This window comes from Pteropus alecto, unplaced genomic scaffold (assembly GCF_000325575.1).
Source record: "Pteropus alecto unplaced genomic scaffold, ASM32557v1 scaffold152, whole genome shotgun sequence".
NCBI classification, from domain to species: domain Eukaryota; kingdom Metazoa; phylum Chordata; class Mammalia; order Chiroptera; family Pteropodidae; genus Pteropus; species Pteropus alecto.
This window is the reverse complement of record NW_006432227.1, coordinates 12,596,244-12,618,229: the sequence shown is the minus strand read 5'-3', so window position 1 is coordinate 12,618,229 and position 21,986 is coordinate 12,596,244. Positions and strand designations below refer to the sequence as shown.

General features: G+C 40.8%; 1 protein-coding gene across 1 annotated transcript in view; it reads right to left on the bottom strand.

The window, feature by feature from the left end:
• DNAH5 (dynein axonemal heavy chain 5) overlaps positions 1–21,986 on the bottom strand; it is a 249,328-nt gene that overhangs the window by 1,091 nt on the left and 226,251 nt on the right. Inside the window, exons 76-82 of the mRNA XM_025043546.1 lie at positions 19,607–19,826; positions 17,957–18,162; positions 17,065–17,268; positions 14,290–14,505; positions 12,496–12,708; positions 7,934–8,086; positions 7,276–7,507 (exon numbers count right to left, since the gene is read on the bottom strand). Coding sequence (XP_024899314.1) covers positions 7,276–7,507; positions 7,934–8,086; positions 12,496–12,708; positions 14,290–14,505; positions 17,065–17,268; positions 17,957–18,162; positions 19,607–19,826 — 1,444 coding nt within the window. The remainder of the gene's footprint in view (positions 1–7,275; positions 7,508–7,933; positions 8,087–12,495; positions 12,709–14,289; positions 14,506–17,064; positions 17,269–17,956; positions 18,163–19,606; positions 19,827–21,986) is intronic.

Genomic DNA, 21,986 nt, shown 5'->3' with positions numbered 1-21,986 from the left:
TCCATTAGCTTCTGGTTAAAACCACTCTGCCCGGAGTAGTTTATTTGCACATCTTATAACGTCCATCTCAGGAAGCAGCATATTACTTCCCCTCTCTTCCAGATTACAAATTTTTTCAGAACGAAAGTTGTCTGCACCCATCCTTGTCCTCCTCTAGAAAGCCAGTATCATAAATGACCCTCACATAACTATTGAAACGAAAACACATTCAACTAAGAGGACCACTTTGCTTTGGTGAATTAGTGCTACAAACATGGGCATTGAATCATGGAAACAGTAACTTTCTAAATGCAATGTTAACATATCAAAGTTAATATATCAAATAATAGCATTTATTTCCCCAAACTAACTTGCTCAATAATCTAGCTTTTTCTAACACATTACAAAAGCAAGGCACTATCAGAAGTTCAAGTCTCATTTTCTCATTTTTTTTGACCCAATAAAACCTTCAACCTGCGGTGTTCTTATACCTCCACTATAACTAATTTTATTGGAAGAAGTTAAACACTTGAATGTGACAGTATTGTAAGTAAGTTTTAATAGAAAATAAATATTCTAAAGCAGAGATGCTTAACCAGGGGTGATTTTATACCCAGTGAGGAATTTGCCAACATCTGGAGACACTTTTGTTTATCACGACTGGCGTCTTGTGAATAAAGACAAGGATTCTGCAAATATCCTATAAGGCCCACGACAGCCCCTCACAACAAAGAGTTATCTGGACCAAAAATAAGAATATTACCAAGGCTAGGAAATCACATTCTAAATCACATATTAAAACAAAGTCACAGATATTTTATAGTACTTTAAAACTATGTGTTTGCTTAATCTCATGAAATGAATCATTAGAAATGATCTAAATTAATGTAACACCTAATTTTTAAGTCTAGACATTATTTTAAATTACCAGGGGAATATCATTAGTAATAATAATCAGGCAAATATAAGAACATATGTGAATGACAGTAAATTCATAAAATGCAGTCAGTACTAGCTCTACTGCCTGATGTATTTAAATCCTTTAATCCTAGGATCTGTAAACACAGAATGAATACATAACTGATGGTTCTTCTGGATGAAAGTTTGTCTAATAATCATTTTATAAATCTCGAAGTAAGCCATTGGAGTCTGACATTTGAAGAAATGATAATTTTATTAATTACACCTTGGTACGTATTTGATGACTTGGATTTTAATCCCACAAGAAATATAAGTCAAGAATAAAAACAGTATTCTTTTCAATAAGCAGGTACAAATTCTCTGAAATACTGACCCAATTTTATTTATTTTTAATTGCTTCAGAGCTGAAGCTGGGCGTGCCAAGACACAGCACGCATCAAACTTCTGCAGAAAGATTAGAAGCCACTGAAAATATAATTTCACAGTGAAAGTGCTGACAGACGCGAAACAACCACAGGAACAGATGATTCCGAGCCATTATGCCCGGTTAGACAAATAACTTTGAAGAAAAAAATAAACAGGCTACGTAGGTGGAACAAATCAGCTAAATATGTTTAAAGCCTAGGGCTCCAGAAGGAGACGCAGAGAGAGGTGGTCGTCTAACTGGTGATAACAAAACACCTCGAGGGAACTGCGTTTCTAACTAGGTAACTCTCTAGCTTGCATTTTTCATCCGAGTGTTAATAGTATATCATTACACCATATATTCCTTCCGATATCCAAAATAACCAAGTTACATAGATATCCCCTAATAACCTCTAAATCTTTCCTTATTTTAACCTCTCTTTTGCTAATAACATTTAAGTTAATAAATGGTGCACTCTTACATATGCTATTACTTTTAATCCTTCGCCAAGCATGCGAGATAACATCTAGTAATGATAATGAAATTATTTATTGGATGCTAACTGCGTGCTGGACACTGTCAGTTTAATTCACTTAACAACCTTATGAGATGGGTACCATTATTAATTCCATTTGACAGATGAGAAAACTGAAACGTAAGGACGTGGGTTCCTCATCCTGGATTACAAAGCTGTAGGGGATAAGAATCGCACCTAGCCAGAACGGGTCCAGAGTCTGCACTTCTCAGTCTCAGCAACGGCAGGAAGATGTGAAGGTAAACCAAAGATACCTGGATACCTGAATTCAACTCGTGGCATATGTGAGTCTCCTTCAAAGCCACATGACTAATTACTAGGGTGATAAAGGCGAGAAAGCAACTCAAATATCCAAGTACCTGGCCCACTGCCATTTACCTGAGAACATGTGACCCCCTAGAGGGCGAGGTAGGTGACCACGTTTAGCCTGTGGCATGGGGGGAGGGGGGCCCCAGGGAGTCACAGTGCTCATCCGTACCGGGAACGGGCTTCTGTTGCTGAATCACCTCTCAAAATTCAGGCCTGAGCATCCGATGGGCAGCTAAATCAAAACACTGAACCACGGGTGCTCGGAGAGAGAGAAAGGCTTATTCGATTTGGCCAAAGTGAGAGGACGGGAGAGCACGATTTCCCAAGTCCATCCTCCTCGAAAAGCAAAAGCAGGGGAGCGTTTATGCGGCTAGAGAATAAGGGAAGGGGTGTTCCAGGGAACAGAGGGGAAAGTCTGTGTTTCTCCAGACAACATTTTGTGCGACCAGACTTTGGGGCACCAGCAGCTGGTCGCAACTTTCTCCAAGACACGTATTCCTTCTGTGAAACAAACTCGTAAGTTCTCCCTGTGACCCAGGAGCTATCCTCTCCTGCTTGACAAAGTAACAGGACATCGGCAACTTAAAATTATAATATGAGGACAAGGAGTGCTGGGTCGAAGAACCACAATTCTGCCAAATATCTCATAATAGTGGATCAGTGATGCTACCTTTAAAGCAAAGAGCAGAAACTACACATCTTGGGACCAGCACCATGGTTTAAGCTATCATTGTTTTGTGCTTATCTCGCTATATTTTTCCATTATCTCAAATAAAGTATATCTTCAAACATTTCTCCTGGAACTTGCTTTACAGGCAGGTCTTCAGAACGTGACTAATATGTTTCCTTATCTTTGACTATAAGCTATGTGACAACGAAAGCAACTGAAACATTTAGTTAAAGCTTCTATGATCTAAGAGCCAAACGTGTTTACTGTCAACCGCCAGTTTCACTTTCACTGCATCGACTTCACCACGTACCTGAGAAAAATAAACTTATGACTTCAAAATAAAGGGACTATCCTCATTTTCAATGTAGCCGTGGTAGTCAAGCGTCATCCCAGACACCGCAGAGCTCCTTAAATACATAGTCTTAAATAGAACACCAACCACAGGAATTTCCAGATGTTTGAATTCATCCCACAGCACACAAATGTGATTCTGATACCAGCTTTCAGAGCCAGGAATCATAAGGCAAATTATATAATGCCTTTAAACCTCAATTTCTCCATCTGTAAATACTGTCATATAACTTACAGAGTTGTAAAGATTTAAAAAGTTAATATATGTGAATACTCGTCATGGTATAATGTCTGCAATGCAGGAAGTGCCTGAGGTATGTTAGATTTCTCCTCTTCTCTCTCTCTCTCTCTCTCTCTCTCTCTCTCTCTCTCTCTCTCTCTCTCTCTCCTTCTCTCTCTTTCTCTCTTTCTCTATCAGAAAACATCCTCAGCTGCAGAGATCCTGAGATCCTTCTCACCCTACTTCCTGACCACAGGTACATGTGAGTCTTGCTTTGTTCCCTCGCAATGTCTCGATCACCGTCTTCCTACCACATGGGCTACAGCACTGCAATTCATTTAGAAGCATCACTCTGTCTACACAGCAAATCTCTAAGGAAACATCTTTCCTAGGTCTGCCTCTTTTCAACTTCCTTTGAGAAAAGAGGATCTGAGTTGGTGTGGATGGCTTCGCCCTCTTGGTGAATTAAGTGTTTACTCTTTGGGTGACTTTCCCATGATGTCCTAACAAGAAATATAAATAAAACAAACATTTGGGGATACACTCAATATTTAAAATTCAAATAAATATCTAGATATCTTCTTGAAAATGAATAAACCAGTATGTAAAATTCGATGAGTTATGTAAAGTGAAAATTGCCCTTCATATTGCCATAAAAACAATTCATTATAAGAATTTTAATTTTAAAATGCTGCACTTCTGGAGTGTTCTTTGGCCATTAACAATGCTACTGCTCTTTATCTCAATGAGAGCCCTAGTCACTTACCAAAATTGAATGGAAATTAGATTTCTAGTTTAAAAATAAAATGCTAGCTTTTTGTCAATAAACACCTCTCCAATGACAAAACTCTTTGGCAAAACAAGTTTCCATCAATTTCTTTGAAACCAAAAAAAAAAAAAGAACCAAAGTTTCTCTCTTTTTTAGTACTTTGAAACTGGCCACTTCTCCTTCACTTGTTTGCTATCCTCCCTCACGTGCTTCTAATGAGCATCACCACTGACCGATGCCCAGCAGGTGAGTACGATTCTTCTATTATAATCTGTTCTTAAGTAATAAAGAATTGCCTGTACTATAAAATTATTACTTTATTACCACCATCCTGAGATGTTCAATGTCACAGGGCAATGGGTTCTTGTAGTTTAGTCACAAGAAATAAAAAAGTAACACCTAATGCCACGCGAGAAAGATTTTTCTCTCATTCTATAAAGGTAAGATTTTTACAACATGTTGACTAGCTGCGATGATAACGATAAAGCAAAATTTCTAAAAGGTGACTTTCGGCTAAAAGAACATCTGGTTATCCTTTCTACAAAACAGTCACTGTCCCAGGACATCGCACCCCCCTACGAATCAGTCAACACGAAGCCACAGGCAGACACGTGTGTCCTTCGAGGTTCGGCTAAGATATACCGAGTGACACCATGTGCCCAGAACGGTGCTAAGCGTCTCGCGTTTCGTTTCTGATGCTCAGCTCTCTCCACCGGCTCCTCTTCCTTCGGACACTTTCTCTCTGTTCCTCAAACACAGCAGACCTGTTGCCAACTCACGCCTTTGCACCCTTGCCTTTGCTCCTGGATATTAGCAGAGCCGCCTCCTGCCTCTCTGATCTCCAAGTTCGACATTCTCTCCTCAGTGAGGCTTTCCCCGAACCCCTAAATCATTTCACTCCCTAGCACACCGTGTGTATGTTTTCTTTTTAAAAACAAAAACTCTCTGAAATCAGTGGGTTCATTTACAGTCCATTCTTATTACTCATGGGACATACGTGTATAAAGTCACCATGAATCCTGAATCAGGGACTACGGAACACTCGCTCCCAGGGGAAATACGGGGTTAGATTCCTGCGAGGCTCCGGTCACAGGCCCATCAACCCATCAACACACAATCTTGTTTTATGTGTGTTTCTAATTAAAGACACCTTTTTAATATACATCACTGACCCATGAACATTGAATTCAAGGTCAATGGCATTATAACTCATGCTTGAATGAAGGAAGCTTACCAAACACACGTGTTTTCTCCATAAGACACAGTCCTGCACTTAGGAACACAAGACAGCACTCCAGCACCATGGTTAGGGCCATTTTTGTGCAAAAAGCACAAAAATGTGAAAAATGTAGCACTGAACAGACCATGAAGGCCACTAGTTTACAGCATGCCAGCTGAAACAGGAAGGCAGAGGGTCACCTTAGTCACCCTCAGCTGGGAACCTGAGTGTCAGGCACCTCGAATTTTTCACTGCCTTGTGCATGTCTGCCAATGACCACAAAAGTGCCACAAACATTGATTTGAGGGTCACGAATACATTTTAGAGTAGGTAAACTCACGAACACAGAACCCATGAGTAGCAAGGACCGACTGACTGTGTCTGCTTCCTTTTCGGCCGCCCCTCCCTCTCTGAGACTGAGTTCCATGATAACAGGGATTCTGCCTCGTCTTTTTTCGCTGTTGCACCCCCAGCACCAAAGCAGCGTGCAGCAGGTGGTCAGTGCCAGATAAGGATTCATGGAATGACCGAGCGAGCTAACGCTATTTCCCTCTGCCAAGAAACATCTCTCTCCAACTCCCCGTCACACTCACTCTTGTCCTCAAGTACATCTCTGCCACCTCCCGGCACAGCCGTGTTCTCCTTCCAGGCTCCCTGTGCATCCTCAGTGTCTCTCTACCACGACGTACGTCACATGCCATTTTGTTGACTCACCAGTTTCCCTCACTAGACTGGGAGTCCCTTGTGGGCCGGACCTGGTTCATAATGACCTTTGTGTTCCCTGCAATCTACCATCGTGGCTATGTATTAGGCATTCAACCTATGTTTGCTTGAAAAATAAATGCCCATAGTTTGTAAACTCTCTTCCCTTGCCTCATATTTCCGAATGAGAGATTTACCTAAGGGATGGGGATACTGAAAGCTGTCTTTCGAAGAGCGATCATTTTATCCTTTGTTTAAAGAAAAATCTTTTGTGTGTCTATCACGAAATCAGTACTTCCTTGGGATCCATTATCATGGCTATCTCTAGAGTTCACGGCTTATAGTAATCATTTCACTGTGTGTGCGTGTATCATCATGCTGTACACCTTAAATACAGTTTGTATTTTAAAATAAGCTTAAATAAAATAAAATGAACAGGGGAAGTCCCACGTGTGCTGAAAGCGGATAATTGCTATGAAGATGTTAGCTGAGTGAAATAAAACAACAAAAGCTTCCAGAAAACATCAAGCCAATGATGGAAAACAGTTTATGTATTTTTAGACTTGCCAAATACAGCTTTGATGATTTTGTCAAGGTAGAATAATGTGTATGCTTCAAAGAGGTATCATTACATTTATAGGCTGAAATATGAATCCAGCAGTTTATCATGAGCAACTGGATTAAATCGAATGTCCCTGAGTTCAGTCTGGATTTCACGACCTGGCTTAAATCTCCAAACTAGTGGAGGCACCACCTCCAGGGAGCCCTGGGCAATCCTGCCTAGAAAGCCTTCTTTCCACCGCTTGCCCCACCTCATCATATCCGCCCTTCCAAGCTCATCCAGGCCCCAATGCCCTGACCACTTCCTCCCACTTCACCCCTCCTTTCCCACCACTGATTATCTATTCCAAACTCTTGTTTCTTATCTCATAAGCTAACCTTTATGAGTGTCCATATATATTTTATCTACTTTATTACATAGGCAAGAATCATCTAGAACCATTGCCTCCCAAATAGCCTCAAGAAAGAGCCTAGTAGTCAATAAATACTCCTTAAATATGGGTACGAATGTGAATCTAGCTGATAAAATAGTCAAAGCCTTATTACATGATAACAAAAATAATGAGATCCTATGTTCATGACGTCAGTCAATCCAATAATACCAACCATCTTTAAATATGCAAGAAAACTTACTGTTGTTTTCTGCGTAAATCCTTATGACAGGCATCAACTCAAAGAGCACTTTGGGTTTGGACTCAATGAGTTTCATGTTCCTCTTGTCCCAGCCAGCACCTTCAAGATACAAGCCGTACACATAGACACCCTCTGTGGGAGGGGCAGAAATGTCGTCCTTCATCCACTTGGTGACTTCGTTGCAAAGCACCATGTTGTCCAAAGCCCAGCCTTTGTTGGCCCGAGTTATCTCCTACTCGAGGCAAGAACAAAAGCCAAGGATAAAATCAGCAATTGGAGGTTTTGTCTTAATATAAACAGCGTAACAGTGATGACAAATTACCCCCAATTCAAAGGAAGTAGAACAGTATTTAAAGTATTTAAAGTCAAAAAGATTCTCTCAGAACAAATATCCGTGTCCCAAATTAACCACTTGCACTTTCAAATATATATATGTAAAATATAAAATCAAATACAAAAAATGACAAAAAAATATTTTGAAATTCAAGTTAGCAGCCTGAGAAACGAGTTGCTGGGTTTATGTTCAGGACAATGTAACAGCTAGTGCCCAAAAGAGATAGTCATTCTCTGTCTTATTATATTCTTTTAAACTACAACAAAAGAAGCAAACCTTATAGAGGAAAATTATAATACAAGAGGTTCAAGTCAGAGCTGTTACCTGTCGCATTGCAGTTAAAAATCCTTGGGGGTTAAAAAAGCCTGTCATCCAGAAGCAATGGGGTCGGTCATTGAAAACCCAAGAGGTGAACTGGCAGTTTCTTTCTATAAGTTCAGTAAACCAGAAACCCAACGTACTTGAAACCCATGATACCTGAAATGCATACATTAAAACAATGAATACAGGTTTAATTCTGCTGTGTAACTGGCTATGTTCACAGAAAAAAAAATGATGAAAAATCAATTCCACGTTTAGAACTTAAAAGTCCTAAAGACATGAATTCCTTTGGCATTCTGAAATTTAGGTTTCCAAATGGTTCTTCCTCCTTAAGATATTATGATAGAATTGGTAACCATCACATGAATACCAGATCGATTCAGAGCTCAGATGCTATCCAAGATGTCTTGTCAATAGAATCACCTTCCAAGTATGAATATATTCATTACCAATTCTGCTATAAAGCAATTAAAACAATTAACTGAATTACATTTAACAGGTTTCAACTATTTTTCCTTAGGTTACTTTTCCAATAGATACACTATAAAACAGGATTTCTGTTTACGTAAATGTGCTCATGGTCTAATCAACACTTTAAAATATATTCTTTGGATAATAACCTGCAAAAGCCTTTCTCCATTTATCATTTTTAATGAGGCAAACAACAGTTATCTTCTGAAGTTTTCGTCCCTTACCAAGCACTTTGATTTCCTCTGATGAAGAAGCACAAATGGAAATATAGGTCCCTTTACCACCAAGTTAATTGCATTCATTGCCTGTAACATTCTGCCTGAATTCTCATGTGGAGCTTCTATTATTACAATTGGTGTGGGTATGTCATTAATGTTATCAGCAGCCACACTGGCAGGCATCTCCAAATTATATTTTATAACGTTTTCCTATAATTGCAATATTTTATGTATGAATAAGTGTAATGATCAACCTGGGTAGATATAACTCTTGAATTTCAACTTTCTTAAGAATTAATTTGCCTATTTTTCAAAAGGCCCTGAGAATATATTGAGTAAAATAGAAACCTGTATAAAAAGACCATAATTTAAAAATTAGGTAACTCATTTTATCCTATCTTTATAGATGTATTAACTAAAAGGGAAATGTTAATACTGCATTTGATCTGAGGGCACAGGGAACCACTGACAGAGGCCTCCTGGCAAGAATCCCTGTTCCAGATCCTCCCAGGTGCCGACCATGCTGGGGGAGCTGGTTTAGAGGGGAACAAACCTGCATCGGCCAGTGACCAGGTAGGTTCTTTCTCTGTTGTTGGCAATAAGGAAAGGCAATCCAGAGAGAAAACTCTCTGGCCTTGGCAATGAGCTTATCGAAGATGAGAAGAAGGCGTCTGGACGAAGCTGATTCTGCATTTCTAAACTGTGTGACTAGAAGGATCGATGGTGGCATCATCAAATAAGATGGAAAGACAGTGGGAGGGGCACTCCCCAGGTACTTCATACTACCTGCAGGACCCACGCCTTGGGGATCTGAGGAAGCCCTAGAGGAGGTATCAGAGACTCAGCACTGAGTGAGTCTCTTCCATGAGACCATCAGCTCTTACCTTGTGAGGTCTCGCCTTCCCGTTTCCCTGAGGCATCTCCGAAAGGCCAAGCCTCCAGTAACCCCATGACCCAAACTCATCTCCAGATGCTGCCCTCTCTGTGTATCCTCCAATCTGACCCAAACCCCAGCCCTCCTATCCTCCCAAGTCTTCTCACTGCACCCTCAGCATCCTCAGTACCACGATCAGCAAACTCCTCTAGATCCTTCGCCTCTTCCCTGAACATCTGCCACCTCCTCTGTAACTGGTTCCCCGTCACCCAGAAAAGACCGCTTCCCTTGTAACCTTCTCAGCATGTAGGCTGCTGTTTACTACATAGCCCTCAGGACCAGGAGAGGTGCAGAGACCCTCGCTGCTTCTGACAGGTTATAAGTTATCACTTCCCATTATTCCCTTCTTTTGAGTCTCACGCCATTTGGACGTATCATCCTCAACCCTTCTTGTTTCTACCGCCTACTGGTCACTCCCTCTTATGTATCAGTTTAGCTCCTGGATTACTCTTCCACTCTGTCCTCATGAGGATGAGGATGGGGATGAGGATGATGAGGATGGCGACAGTACCAGTGGTGGTTGTGGTGATGGAGATGGTATTGGTGGTGGTGATGGTGGTGGGGGGGGGGCGGTGACGGTGATGGGGGTGGTGATGATGACAGAGGTGGCGTTAGAGGTGTGGGGTTTTGGTGCTAGTGATAGCAAGCACCTACAGCACCGAGCGGATGCCAGGCACTGTTCTAAGCACTTTACATTCATCGACTCCTTTAATCCTCACAGGAACAGTAACTGTAGGACATATAATAATTCCCACTTTAGAGATGAGAAAACTTAGGTATAGCGAAACATGTAGCTTATTCGAGGTTGCACGGCTTGGATGTGGCAGACACATGATTTGAATCCAGGTATTCTGCCTCCAGAATCCAGTTCAGAACCCATATACTGTGTTTATTTACTTTCATTACTCATTTTTGGTGACAGCAGGATCCATGGGAACGACTCATTTCATACCCCACCTTCTTATTTCGTGACCTGTGACCTCTGACCTCTAACCATCCTCATGTCCTTCTGTGTCATTCCCTCACTCCCACTTTAAATCTCATCAAACACTGTCTTCTTGCACGTCATCTCCACAACCATATTTCCTTCCAAGGAGAGAGAGCTCCATTCACATAACACTAAGCTCCTCTGTGCCCTCACTCCCCTTACTTCGAGAAGGTAAACAAGCACATCTGACGTGGGGGAGGTGGAGCGTGATAGACAGGTTGTGCTCATCACACGTCCCCTACAGTTCCCAGTCGTCTGTGTGTGCGCTGAAGTCACACCCATGGCTCTATTCTGATCTGGGAAGATTAGACCCAGTGGCCCTTGTTCATTTCTCCCTCCTCCCGTGCTGACTTCGCTCCCGGTGGAGCATAGTGACAGTGATTGATGGTGGCAAGGCTGCCATCAAGTGGGTCCCACGGTGACTGTGTGGGGCCGAGGACCCACCCAACTTGTGGGGGAGAAATAGAAACAACACCAAGCTCCTAAAATGCGTGTCGACGGCTCGGCACAGGGGCGGCAGATGGGCAGGACAGTCCTATCGGCAGTAGGAAAGATGGGGGTACATGCTCAGAAACCTAGCCCCACTCTCTCTGCAGGGGACCCACACTCCTCTGCTCTGTGTGCTCTGGTTTCACAGAAAGTCTTTGCAGGGGAGCGCTGAAGACACCCTGCGTTTGGACTTCCCACCTCTGGACCTGTGAGACAATAAGTCGCCGTTGTTTAAACCACCCAGCTATGCAGCCCCAGAAAACTAAATGTCCTTCATGGCACTTGCCTAGTGAAGCCCAACATGGCATGACCTCAATCATCCGTCTTTCCCGGCCTCTCCCAGCCCGCTGAGTGCAGATGGAGGAAACTGCACCCGGGCACAGACCGGGTTCACCTGGCGTTCATAGCTTCAGGCTGCAAGTGGGTGAATCGTTCCTCTACCTGCATCTACCCCAGTTCCCTCCTCCCGCTGAACTTTCAGGGAGGGAAGAGCCTATGCCTTTCCGAAGGGGAGTAGGCGTGAAAACCCTGGAGCAGAGACATTTGGAGGGAGCTGGGGGGTCAAGGATTTGAGGAGCTCCTGCTGTGGGTGCAGAGTCACCCCGGGTGATGGCAGTGTCCAGGCAGAACAACGGAAGCCATGGCAGATCTAGATTTCTCAGGGGTGGGAGTGCAGCAACACCCCCTGCACTTTTCCACGTATTTCCTCCGCCATAATTAATCTTAACAATTTTACTGACATCTCCCCACAAAATGCATTTGCATACAACGCACGCACGCACACACACGCACGCACATACACACACTTAAATATAGAACAAAGAAATGGATGTCATTGCTTTCCCTTCCCTCAAATACACACATTTTCCTTCTTTAAAAGATACTCCAGTAGTCCTTCTACATTTCCAAGGAGAAAACTATTTCTTAAAACCACATCTGGTATTTAGCACAATTACCAACAGGTAATCAGTAAGCACTCTTGCTATCTTGAGATACATATACTCGCCTATCTACAGACAGAAAAAAAGGAAAATGCTTCTCTTTGGTGTGACTTTTGACGTGAGTGTATTTCAGAACATGCTATTCTGTGAAACTAGCGTCATGGGCTTTGAAGAGCAAGAGCTTGGGTTTAAATTCTGATTCTTGGACTGCTTAGTTGTGTAATTTGGGAAAAGATTTAACCTCTCTCAACCTCAAGTTCCTCATCTGTAAAATGAGGGCAATAAAATGTAAGATTTAAATGAAATAACGCATCTAAATTGCCCAGCAGAGCGCCTAATATGTGGGAGATGCTACATAATTTCCTTCCTCACCTACAGTCTAAAACTATAGGACTATAAGGGGATTAGTCCCTAAGCAAAAGGACACTTTTAAGTAAATTATCCTTAGATGCCTTCCACTTGCCAATGATAATTATTCACAACGATAAAGTGATCAGGCAGAGTCGGAGCAGATTTAAACGTACTTTTTTCCACTGAGCAGGGATTCTGGCATCAAACATGCAATTCAATGCATCTCGAAGATTTTCACTCATGATGATGGTGCCATCGATAGCGAGTTTTAGCTCGGTCAGGGTGCTTCGGGCCAGGGTGAGCACTCTCTGCATCCTGTCTATCTCCTGCCTGAGGAAAATGTTCATTGGCTGGAACGGCCCCATCTTCTGCAGCCTCTCTCTTACCTGCCGTGGAGACATTCAGCACATGTTAAAAATTAGACGTGTTTATGCAACTGGGGCTTCCGGAAGGTCCCAAATTTCACAACTCCATAAATGGAAAGCTTTTTTTTTTTTCCTCCGCTGCCAAAAAACAGAGAAGAAGAAATAAGAAAAGAAATATCTCTTAGACGGCCGGCCTATTTTTCTCATCTCATGTGGGAGAAAACAGGCAGCCATTAATTCACAGAATAATATAAAATGTATGGCCAGAACCATGTAGCCTTCCAAACAGCAAGTGTGCTGGCTGAGAAATAATCACTTATTGCCAATCTAAAACTAACAAAAACACACACGGACACACACAAATGGGCATGGACGCACACAGATGGACATGGACACATGCACAACCATTCTGCTGACTGCCTCGAAAAACCATGCTTGTGTTTTCAAAGTTTTCTGTTTTCCATCAAAGTATCCATCCACTCACCCACCCAATCATTTCCATCTCCCAATTATTTATTAAGAATCTTCTCTGGATCAGCTATTGTGCTAGGCTGAGTCGCTTTGTCCTAAGTCAGCACTGACAAATTCAGCAAACGGAGGGAGACGCTTCTAAACCCCATTACTTACCATATTTATTTGTTTATGTAATTGCTGTGTTTTTAGATATTTTAATGCTTCATAAATTTCAACCACCGCTAGACATGAATGACCTTTTTCCTGATACATCTATAACGAAAGGCGTTTATGAAAGCTGATTGCAATATTGATTTTTCTCTACACAAGCGATCAGAGTTTCTTCCCAGGGATGTTATTCCCTTGGCGAAAGGTCCTCAAGTTCAATCTACAGTACCAGCAGTCAAAATAGTCTGCTTCGTGGAAAATAAAAGGATGCTAAAGAAACAAAATGTTGTAGGTTGCCTTTTGAAACTAGGTGGAAAAGGGGCAATATACAAAAAAACATGGTGGCCCTGTGACAAAAGTGTCACGTAGTTAGTCCAGGTCATCTCTTATGAGGACATGGAAAGTAAGCCAGTTACTTTTGCTTTTCTCAAAGGTTTAAAAGCGTTTTCAGAGTAAGTCTTTCCACACTATTTGCTAAAATGTCTAAAAATTAACTTTCATACTCATAAGTTTGCTTAGAAGTTACCTGCATATTAAAAAGACAAATCGATTTTTAAAACTCGTGAGATGAAGAAGCTGCAAAGAGTTAATGATGTAGACATACACTCCATGAAATTAAGAAGGCCCAGAGTTTAAGGTGTGCATTAAATTGCGTAACATTTTTTAAAAAATAATCGGCTTTTCTAAGAATACATTACTTTCCTCTGAACAAATAGCAATGTGAGGACCTCAAGAGAAAGTTCTACAAAAGGAATCCCAACCCATCAGTAATTTAATTATGACTATTAACATTCTCATCGTTTCCTTATTATCTACATTTGGAAATGATCACATTTATAAATGCAAAACCTTTTTCTGGTTTTCCAAGAAGAGAGATTTTTTAAATATATTTTTTTTAATTTCAGAAAAATATTTTCCCCTCCTTCCTCATTCCTCAGCAGACACATCCACAGCTGATAATTTGTTAGGATTTCAACTCACTTCAAAAGGGCTGTAGTCAGGGGGTAGCTTTTCCAGCATATCATCAGCCAGCCGGGCCACCACGGCCTCCCGGGTCTCGTCCCCTCCGCCAGAGGTGTCCTTGGGTTGGATGCCCAGGATAGTGTCGAGCACGTCCTTGGCCAGCTTGCTCTGGTAGGTGATGTCGGCATTGGGGTGCAGCCCGAAGACCTCAGGGCTGTCGTAGTTGGGTAAGCCCTAAACAGCAAATACCCCAGGTAAGCAAAGACTGCTGACATAAGCACCAATTAAATTATACTGTCTTAAGTAATAATAAATGTTGGACAGGATGCAGAGAAAAAGGAACCCTCATACACTTTTGGTGGAACTGCAAATTGGTGCAGCCACTATGGAAAACAGTATGGAGGTTCCTCAAAAACTAAGAATTGATCTACCATAGGATCCCGCAATCCCACTACTGGGTATTTACCCCCAAAGACTTGAAAACCCATTGACAAAAATAAAATACATAATTAGGAGTAAAGTGACTATCAGGCAAATAGAAGCAGAGGAGTGCAACCCTTACTAACAACAGGGCATTATAAGCTTAAATAATAAGAAGAGAATGGCTATAGCAAGATAGTAATGAACATTCAGCATACATAGAAACAAATTGAGATAACAATGTCTGAAAGGGGAGGATTCGAAGATCCAAATTCGCAAAGGGGAAAGAAGGTAAGGCACACACAGAAGAAATATATATATATATACAACTATCTTTTTCATATTTATAATGGTAACTGTACACCATAGCATCAGAACTGAAGTATATAACATAAAACAAGAAGAATCAGAGACAAAACCCACAAAAGCCAACCATAATAAAGAAAACAGAAACACAAGGACAAAGAAGCAATGGAAACACAGAGCTACCAGAAAACAAAAGATAAAATGGCTATAAAAAGACCTTATATTTCAATAATCACCCAAAATGTAAATGGACTGAACTCAGTAATAAAAGGCACAGAGTTGCAGAATGGATCAATAAATAAATAAATAAATGAATGAATAAATAAATTATACTTTCTTAGGAAAGAAACATGTTTTCATTGGGATAAGTATTTACATGATCTGTCTTATCTGGGTCATGCTACAATCGCAATCATTTCTCCAGAAAAGAAATCTAAAGTTGCCTTGAAAAAAATTAACATTGAAAAACAAAATAGGCTCCAAGTTCTTAAATGCCTGTACCTTAAGTAAAGGTAATCAAAGGGATGCTATCTTATTTTATAATATATAAGATAGAAAGGGAGCTTTGGATTGGTAGTTTGTTCTCTAAAGGTCTCATTTAATTCAAGCCAGCTGTTTAAACAAATGTTCTATAACTGACGGTTACTGTGTTCTTAAGATATCAGAAAGTGACAGTTTTAGCAATTAGGGCCCAAAAAAGGAAACTGTACTCTCCCGAGGAAAGACCAGGAAAAGAGAAATATTGAGAGAGCAACTACGTTAGCCAGAAAGACAGACAGCAAGACGTGGAGAGCGAGAGACAGAAGCTGAACGAGCAGGCAAAAATCTTCCTTGACTATTTGAAAGGCAGAAAGTTTACCTGCAATTCGATATATATATTTCTATGTGCAAACAGCACCCTAAGCTTTATATTTTTCTTATATTTTCCCTCTCTTCTACTCCTTTATTTTACTCCTTTTTACACAATGTCTTTTTATGAGCAACCGCAAATCCGTTGTAAAATGAGGTATATATAAGTAAATATATGTACAGGCATATCTAAATTTATACCTTCGTAGGCATTTTCTCATTCAGTGCTAATGATTGAAGACACGTTAGTGTGATTAAGAAACATATTTGTTGATTTAAATTAATAAAAGTATAGAGGTGGTAACATATGATAAACTCATCACATTTATTTATCACAGAACCTCTAAATATACTAATAAATTTAATCCTTTGGGGCTGTTGTGCTTTGGTTTGTTCTTTGAGATAAATCTTAGATAGAAGCAAAAGAGATTGCTAAATAACGATCTAAAGAATTTAAGGTATAGAGACAGAAAATGTAGTTACCCTGAAACACAAATCAAAATTATCCTCAAATTTCCTGTCAAAATCTATCTCATTCTCTTTTTTAGAGCCATGTGACTCAGGAGACATTGGGCCATCTCTGAAGATGTTATTGGTTGTCACAACTGGGAAGGGGGTGCTGCTGACACCTAGTGGGCAGAGGCCAGGGTTGCTGCTCACCACTCTACACAGGACAGCTCCCCCACATCCCCCACCCCCTCCCCAGCTATGAGGTAGTATCCGGCCCTGACTGAGGGGGCTCTTATACAGAATGGGTTCCTGAACATACTCATATGCTGTCCATTAGGCCAGAACGAAGGACAGATGTTATGGGATGATGCCAGTAGACTGAAAAGTAGAAGAGACTGAGTCTAGAGGCTGCCTCTGCCCAATTATCACAGGAAGCTGAAGTCTCACAGGTAGAGAGCTCCAGGGGGTTTGTGTAGTCCTCAAGTTCTAAATGTGCCCTATCTGTCACCTCTCCAAGAATAGTCCTCACTGAAGCATTAAAAGAGAAGGGAGGAGGGAATTCACGCAAAACACACGCTCGGAACAAATACAAACATTTTAATCATCAGGCAAATATAAATATATGAAGAAAGGCATCTACGGCAGACGGTTCAATACGCATGACCGTTAAAATTTATATTAAAAGACGTATATATAGTGTAAATAAATAACAAAAAGCTCAATGCTGTGGATATTTGCTCTATGTATAAAATTCTGATGTCGACAAACCTGGATATAATGAAGATAGTTATCCACTGTGCTGCATTTTGGAATATAGTATCCTTGGTAAAAGCAGAAATCTGGTCCAAACATATTTTCACTGAACCAAACTTTAGCAAATGTGTTCAACAATCTCTTATCATAGTCATCAGTGACTCGGCCTCCATACTGAATCTCGCCTATCATGTAGCGGACGGTGGTCCAGGAGACGCCCTGGGAAATTTATAGAATAATTGTGTAGAAAGAAGTGAACTTGTCTTCATCTCTACCAAGTAACACTTATGTGTTCGTTGTCACCAATGGTAGAAAGAAGTGAACTTGTCTTCATCTCTACCAAGCAACACTTATGTGTTCATTGTCACCAATGTCATTCATTCATTCATTCATTCATTCACTCATTCGTTTATCCATCCATCCATCAGTAACGTGAGAAGTGCAGAAAGAAGATTAAATAGGCAATAAGAGCAATCTCTCCAAACTCTTGGTCATAACTCAAAATAGACTCTCTTGATGCATTCATATTTTCATACTTTAATTACAACATTAAAAATGTTTATTTTTTGAGAATATTGAGGCAATTCGTTAAAAAGCACACACTTCAAAAATAATCTAGACTCTCATTTTCATTTTCAAAAATTTAAAAACGAGGTTTCCCCACTCATTCCTCCCTCCATTAGACTCTGTTAGGTTGTCTTATATGCAGTGTCAACATGCCTCTGCGAAATGAAAAGATAATCAAAATCCGTTTGCTTTTTACATGAAATCAAGAGCCAAGTGTGACCCAAGTGGCTATGACTTCAATGTAATGACTCTGTAAGCACGGAAAAGCATCGATCTTACAGGATTTACCCCAAAGCTTGAAGACCCGAACCCAAAATCACCGGCGGCGTGCGCACAGTACCTTCTTAATGTCCATGTCATCTAAGTGGTTTTGGAGGAACTGCACCGTGGCATTAAAGTCCGCTTGGTTGAATTCGTAGGGGATGTTCCACCCCAGGGCACCAAACTTCCGCCTCTCCTGGACCGTGGAGTGCAGGAAAGCCACCGCGTACAGCATGGGCTTCCACTGTGCCACGCCGCTCACGTCCAGCAGGTCTTGGCTCACACCTTGTCGCGGTCGGTTGGGTGAAAAACAGTATCATCTCTCAAAACATCTTTATTTTCTGTTACTTGTATGTCACTAATTTTTGTAAAATCCTAATAGTGAACGTCTCTTATTTTGAATTATTTTTATCTCATTCATATGACCACTATCATTTACTTTTGGGCATCCAGAGGACATTGCTCCCTGAAAAATCTGCAAATAGATTTCAGGGGAGGAGGGGCTTGCTTACCTGGATCAGGTTCCTGCCAATCTAACGAGATAATGTAGGAATAAATAGAAGTGGAAGAATAATGGTGGTAAAATAAATGCTGGTACTATTACTACTATTACTACATCTACTGCTGCTATTGAATAACAACGATAATAAAATTTATAATATTGTTATTATTATTTGGGTCATATACACATACTATTTTAATTAATATTAAAATTGTTAATAGTGTATATGTAAGTCCATTGCAACCTGAGTATATTCTCAAAATAATGATTATCATATATGTATATATGTGTATAACATAACATATTATGTTATATTAATTATATTATATATAATCCTATATTTTTCCATTTGGTAATCTTTTTCACTGTCATCACCCTTCCACATCTATTTTATCCTATTACCTTGTAAACTGGCAGAAATTTAAGCCTTGTTAGCAACTCCAAAAAAAATCTCTTTGTAGATTTTTCAGATTGATATGTAATAATTATTCTATTCATTATTATTTTAAATACATTGTATTCCAATCATCCTGGATAGATTTTATTGTCCTCATTTTACATGTAAGAAAACTTGATGCTCTGGTCGTCTGAGTGACCAGCACTCAAGAAGACAAAGCGCCTGTTCGGGAAGGGCCGGAATCAGGGTTGCTAACTCTGAGGTCCATGCTTTTTGCAGATAGGAAGCTATGACGCAGAGGAAGCAAAGGCAAAGAGAGTAATCTCATTTCCGGTTGTGACTGGAGGGGCGTTCTGGTCTGGTTTTGTTGCTTTTGTTTGATTTCCAACTTAGCTACCGTTCCGACATCCTGACCTATGGCTGCATGACATGGAGGCAGGCCGTGATTTTAACTCAGCCTCTCCTCTTGGAAGAGGCTCCTGTCCTACTTTAGGTATGGGGCATGACAACCACAAATGAGAAAATACCACCTTGAGATGTTAACATAAAAAGGTAAGTGTCCAGCAGAGAACAGCAAAGGCCAGAGTAGAGCACTATTGGGCAAATGGGCAAAATAAAAGGTGGGAAATTCTGAGCGCTGGTGTCCTGTCACTGCCAGAGCGCGTCCCAAAGGCGCATGACCAAGGGAACCAGCCATCCCCTCCCCACCGTGTTGAATAACAGCTCTATTTGCTCTAATGATATCCTAGCCGATTCAGTTTTCATACTTTCTTTAAGAAAACAATTTAAGTACAAGCACTCCACACACTTGAAGGAATTCCTTGACTCACCGCCGTATGTTCTTTTCAGCCCTGCCCGGAGGCCCTGCGGAGGCTCGTTGGTGAATTTAATGGACATCTGCAGGAGCGTGATGGGAAACCGCTTATGAACCTCGGTGGTCATCCATAGGCGGAAGGCGTCATGCACGGTCTCGGCTTCTACGATGATGTCCATCAGCTCATCCATGAAATCCAGTCCCAGGTGGCAGTTCTGCAGAAGCGCCCATCCTCCCTGTGTCGACAACAGTAAATGGAAATGAGGCTATTTGTGTTGTTTCTAGAGATTTTAGTACGTTCTTTAAAAATTAAGTAGTTAAAATTTAAAAGAAAAGCACACTAACCACTTTAAATTGATCTGGGTCAAATCTAAGGATACGATAATGTTTAACTGAGATAGCTATATTTTTCTTTATTCCGCGTACTTGTCCGGCATGGAGCATGCCAACTGTACCAATAATATATGGTAGGAGTCATGAAAACAACCAAGTGATACATGAAGAGAGATAAAAGCACCTCCCAGTATAAAGATGGTTGATTGAAAACATCCACTGAGCTCAGCTCTCTCTCAAAATTTCATGCAAACTACAGTGAAGGGACTTTTTAAAGGTATGAACCCTTAAGGCCAGAAACAATGTGAGTGACAACACCATCAAGGATTCGGGAGAGCTGAATCCTCAACTGGCATTCAGGGAAGGCTGAGGTCTACCCTGATTTATACCACATGACTCCCAAAATACTCAAGAACAGGTGACAGGAGTGACACACAACTGAAAGTCCAGACCTGCGTCGTGGTCCTGCCTCCCCTAAAGGAAGATGGAAAGCTGATGATCTGCAGGAGGCAGGACAGACGGCGCGTGGACTGGAGGAAACCAGCACGTTAAGAGCACAGGGACCTCGCTGAAAACAGGTGCGTTTACCCACTGATTTTGAGTCTTATCCCCTCCTGGCTCCCACTAGGTTCCCAGAATAATGGTAGCTGGGCATGTACCCTCCAGAATGTGGAAGAAATTTCCCTGGAGAATCTGACCATTCTAAGAGCAAGAGACTTAGAAAATAAGCTGTATCTTTTTCAGAAATTATTATATGAGCATAAGAATATTCCTTGTATAAAGCAACAAAGGCAAAATTTTAGGACGTGTAATAATAATTTACTCAATATATATCTAATCTATAGAATATTTTTGCTAAAATCATCTACAATGTCCATATCATAATCCTCAGCCTTTTTATTGACTCTGTAACTTGGAGTCATTTAGATTTAACTAGTGCAGCCTATTTAAATCTCTTTCTAAGAAACAAACCAAGCACCAGATTCAAAATCTTAGTAGAGTTACATATAAAACTGATCATTTTGGAATTTCACATATTCCCTGATATTTTCTTTAGAAGTATATGGCATGTCCTTTGAAAAATTTAATTGACACTATCTTTACCATTCAAAACGAAAGATTAAATACAAAACATAACAACAAGAAGATTGCAGTCTCTCCCTTTCATCGAATGTATAGGTGAAGCTGGTCTAAGTCTCTCAGCTGAGAACTTTCAATGTTCACCCACAGACTCTCATAGCCAAGTTCACTTCTTTGCATAGCCAAATTCTGTATTAAAGGTTTTGAGTTCTTCCTATTAATCATTTATTTTGCTATTCTCGGGCAGTTGGTTCTGTCATAGTGCCTCAAATCTTTTTTAAAAAACTTTTAAAAACCCATCGTCTCTGACAAGTTATAATCATGCTAAGAATAATGACATTTTTATTTTACTTGAAATTAAACTACTAAAAAGAAAACATGAATAAACTAAAGGTTAAAAATATTCCATTTAAATTCTAATTTGGTTGCCTGAAACTATAATTATTAGTTTCACAAGTAAATATTTTAAATTCAGGAAGTGTCCTGTTATTGTTAGTGTTTTTGTTCTAAGTCCAATAATTGGCCGAGGGAGGAACAGAAGAAGAGAGGAGGGAGGGGCCTGGAAGGAGACCCATCCCTTGCTCATGTCAGACCGGATGTGGGATTCTTAAATACAGATTTTTTTTTCATCTCTGGACACACTTCAATCATACTTCTTCTGCTCTCCCTCTCCCAACTGCAAACGAAGTGCATCAAACACAGCACAGCACCAGGCTGGGGGCAGGGCACAACTTGGAGATGGAAGAGCCTGGAGGTAAATACGGAGGTTCTAGAACCCGGTGGGCTCAGCTCTAGACTAGGGGAAAGGGACCAGGATGCAGCACAGTGGTGAGTGTCTAGATTTAGTAGCCAGAACCTAACACTCAGTTGTTTCGTGGTGGGCCCAGTGGCAGGGGGTGAGAAAGCCAGTCCTGTCTCAGCAGGCAGATTCCCTGGAGGGCAAAGAAGTCTTGGGATAATGGCAGAGAGCTCGGACTCAGAGA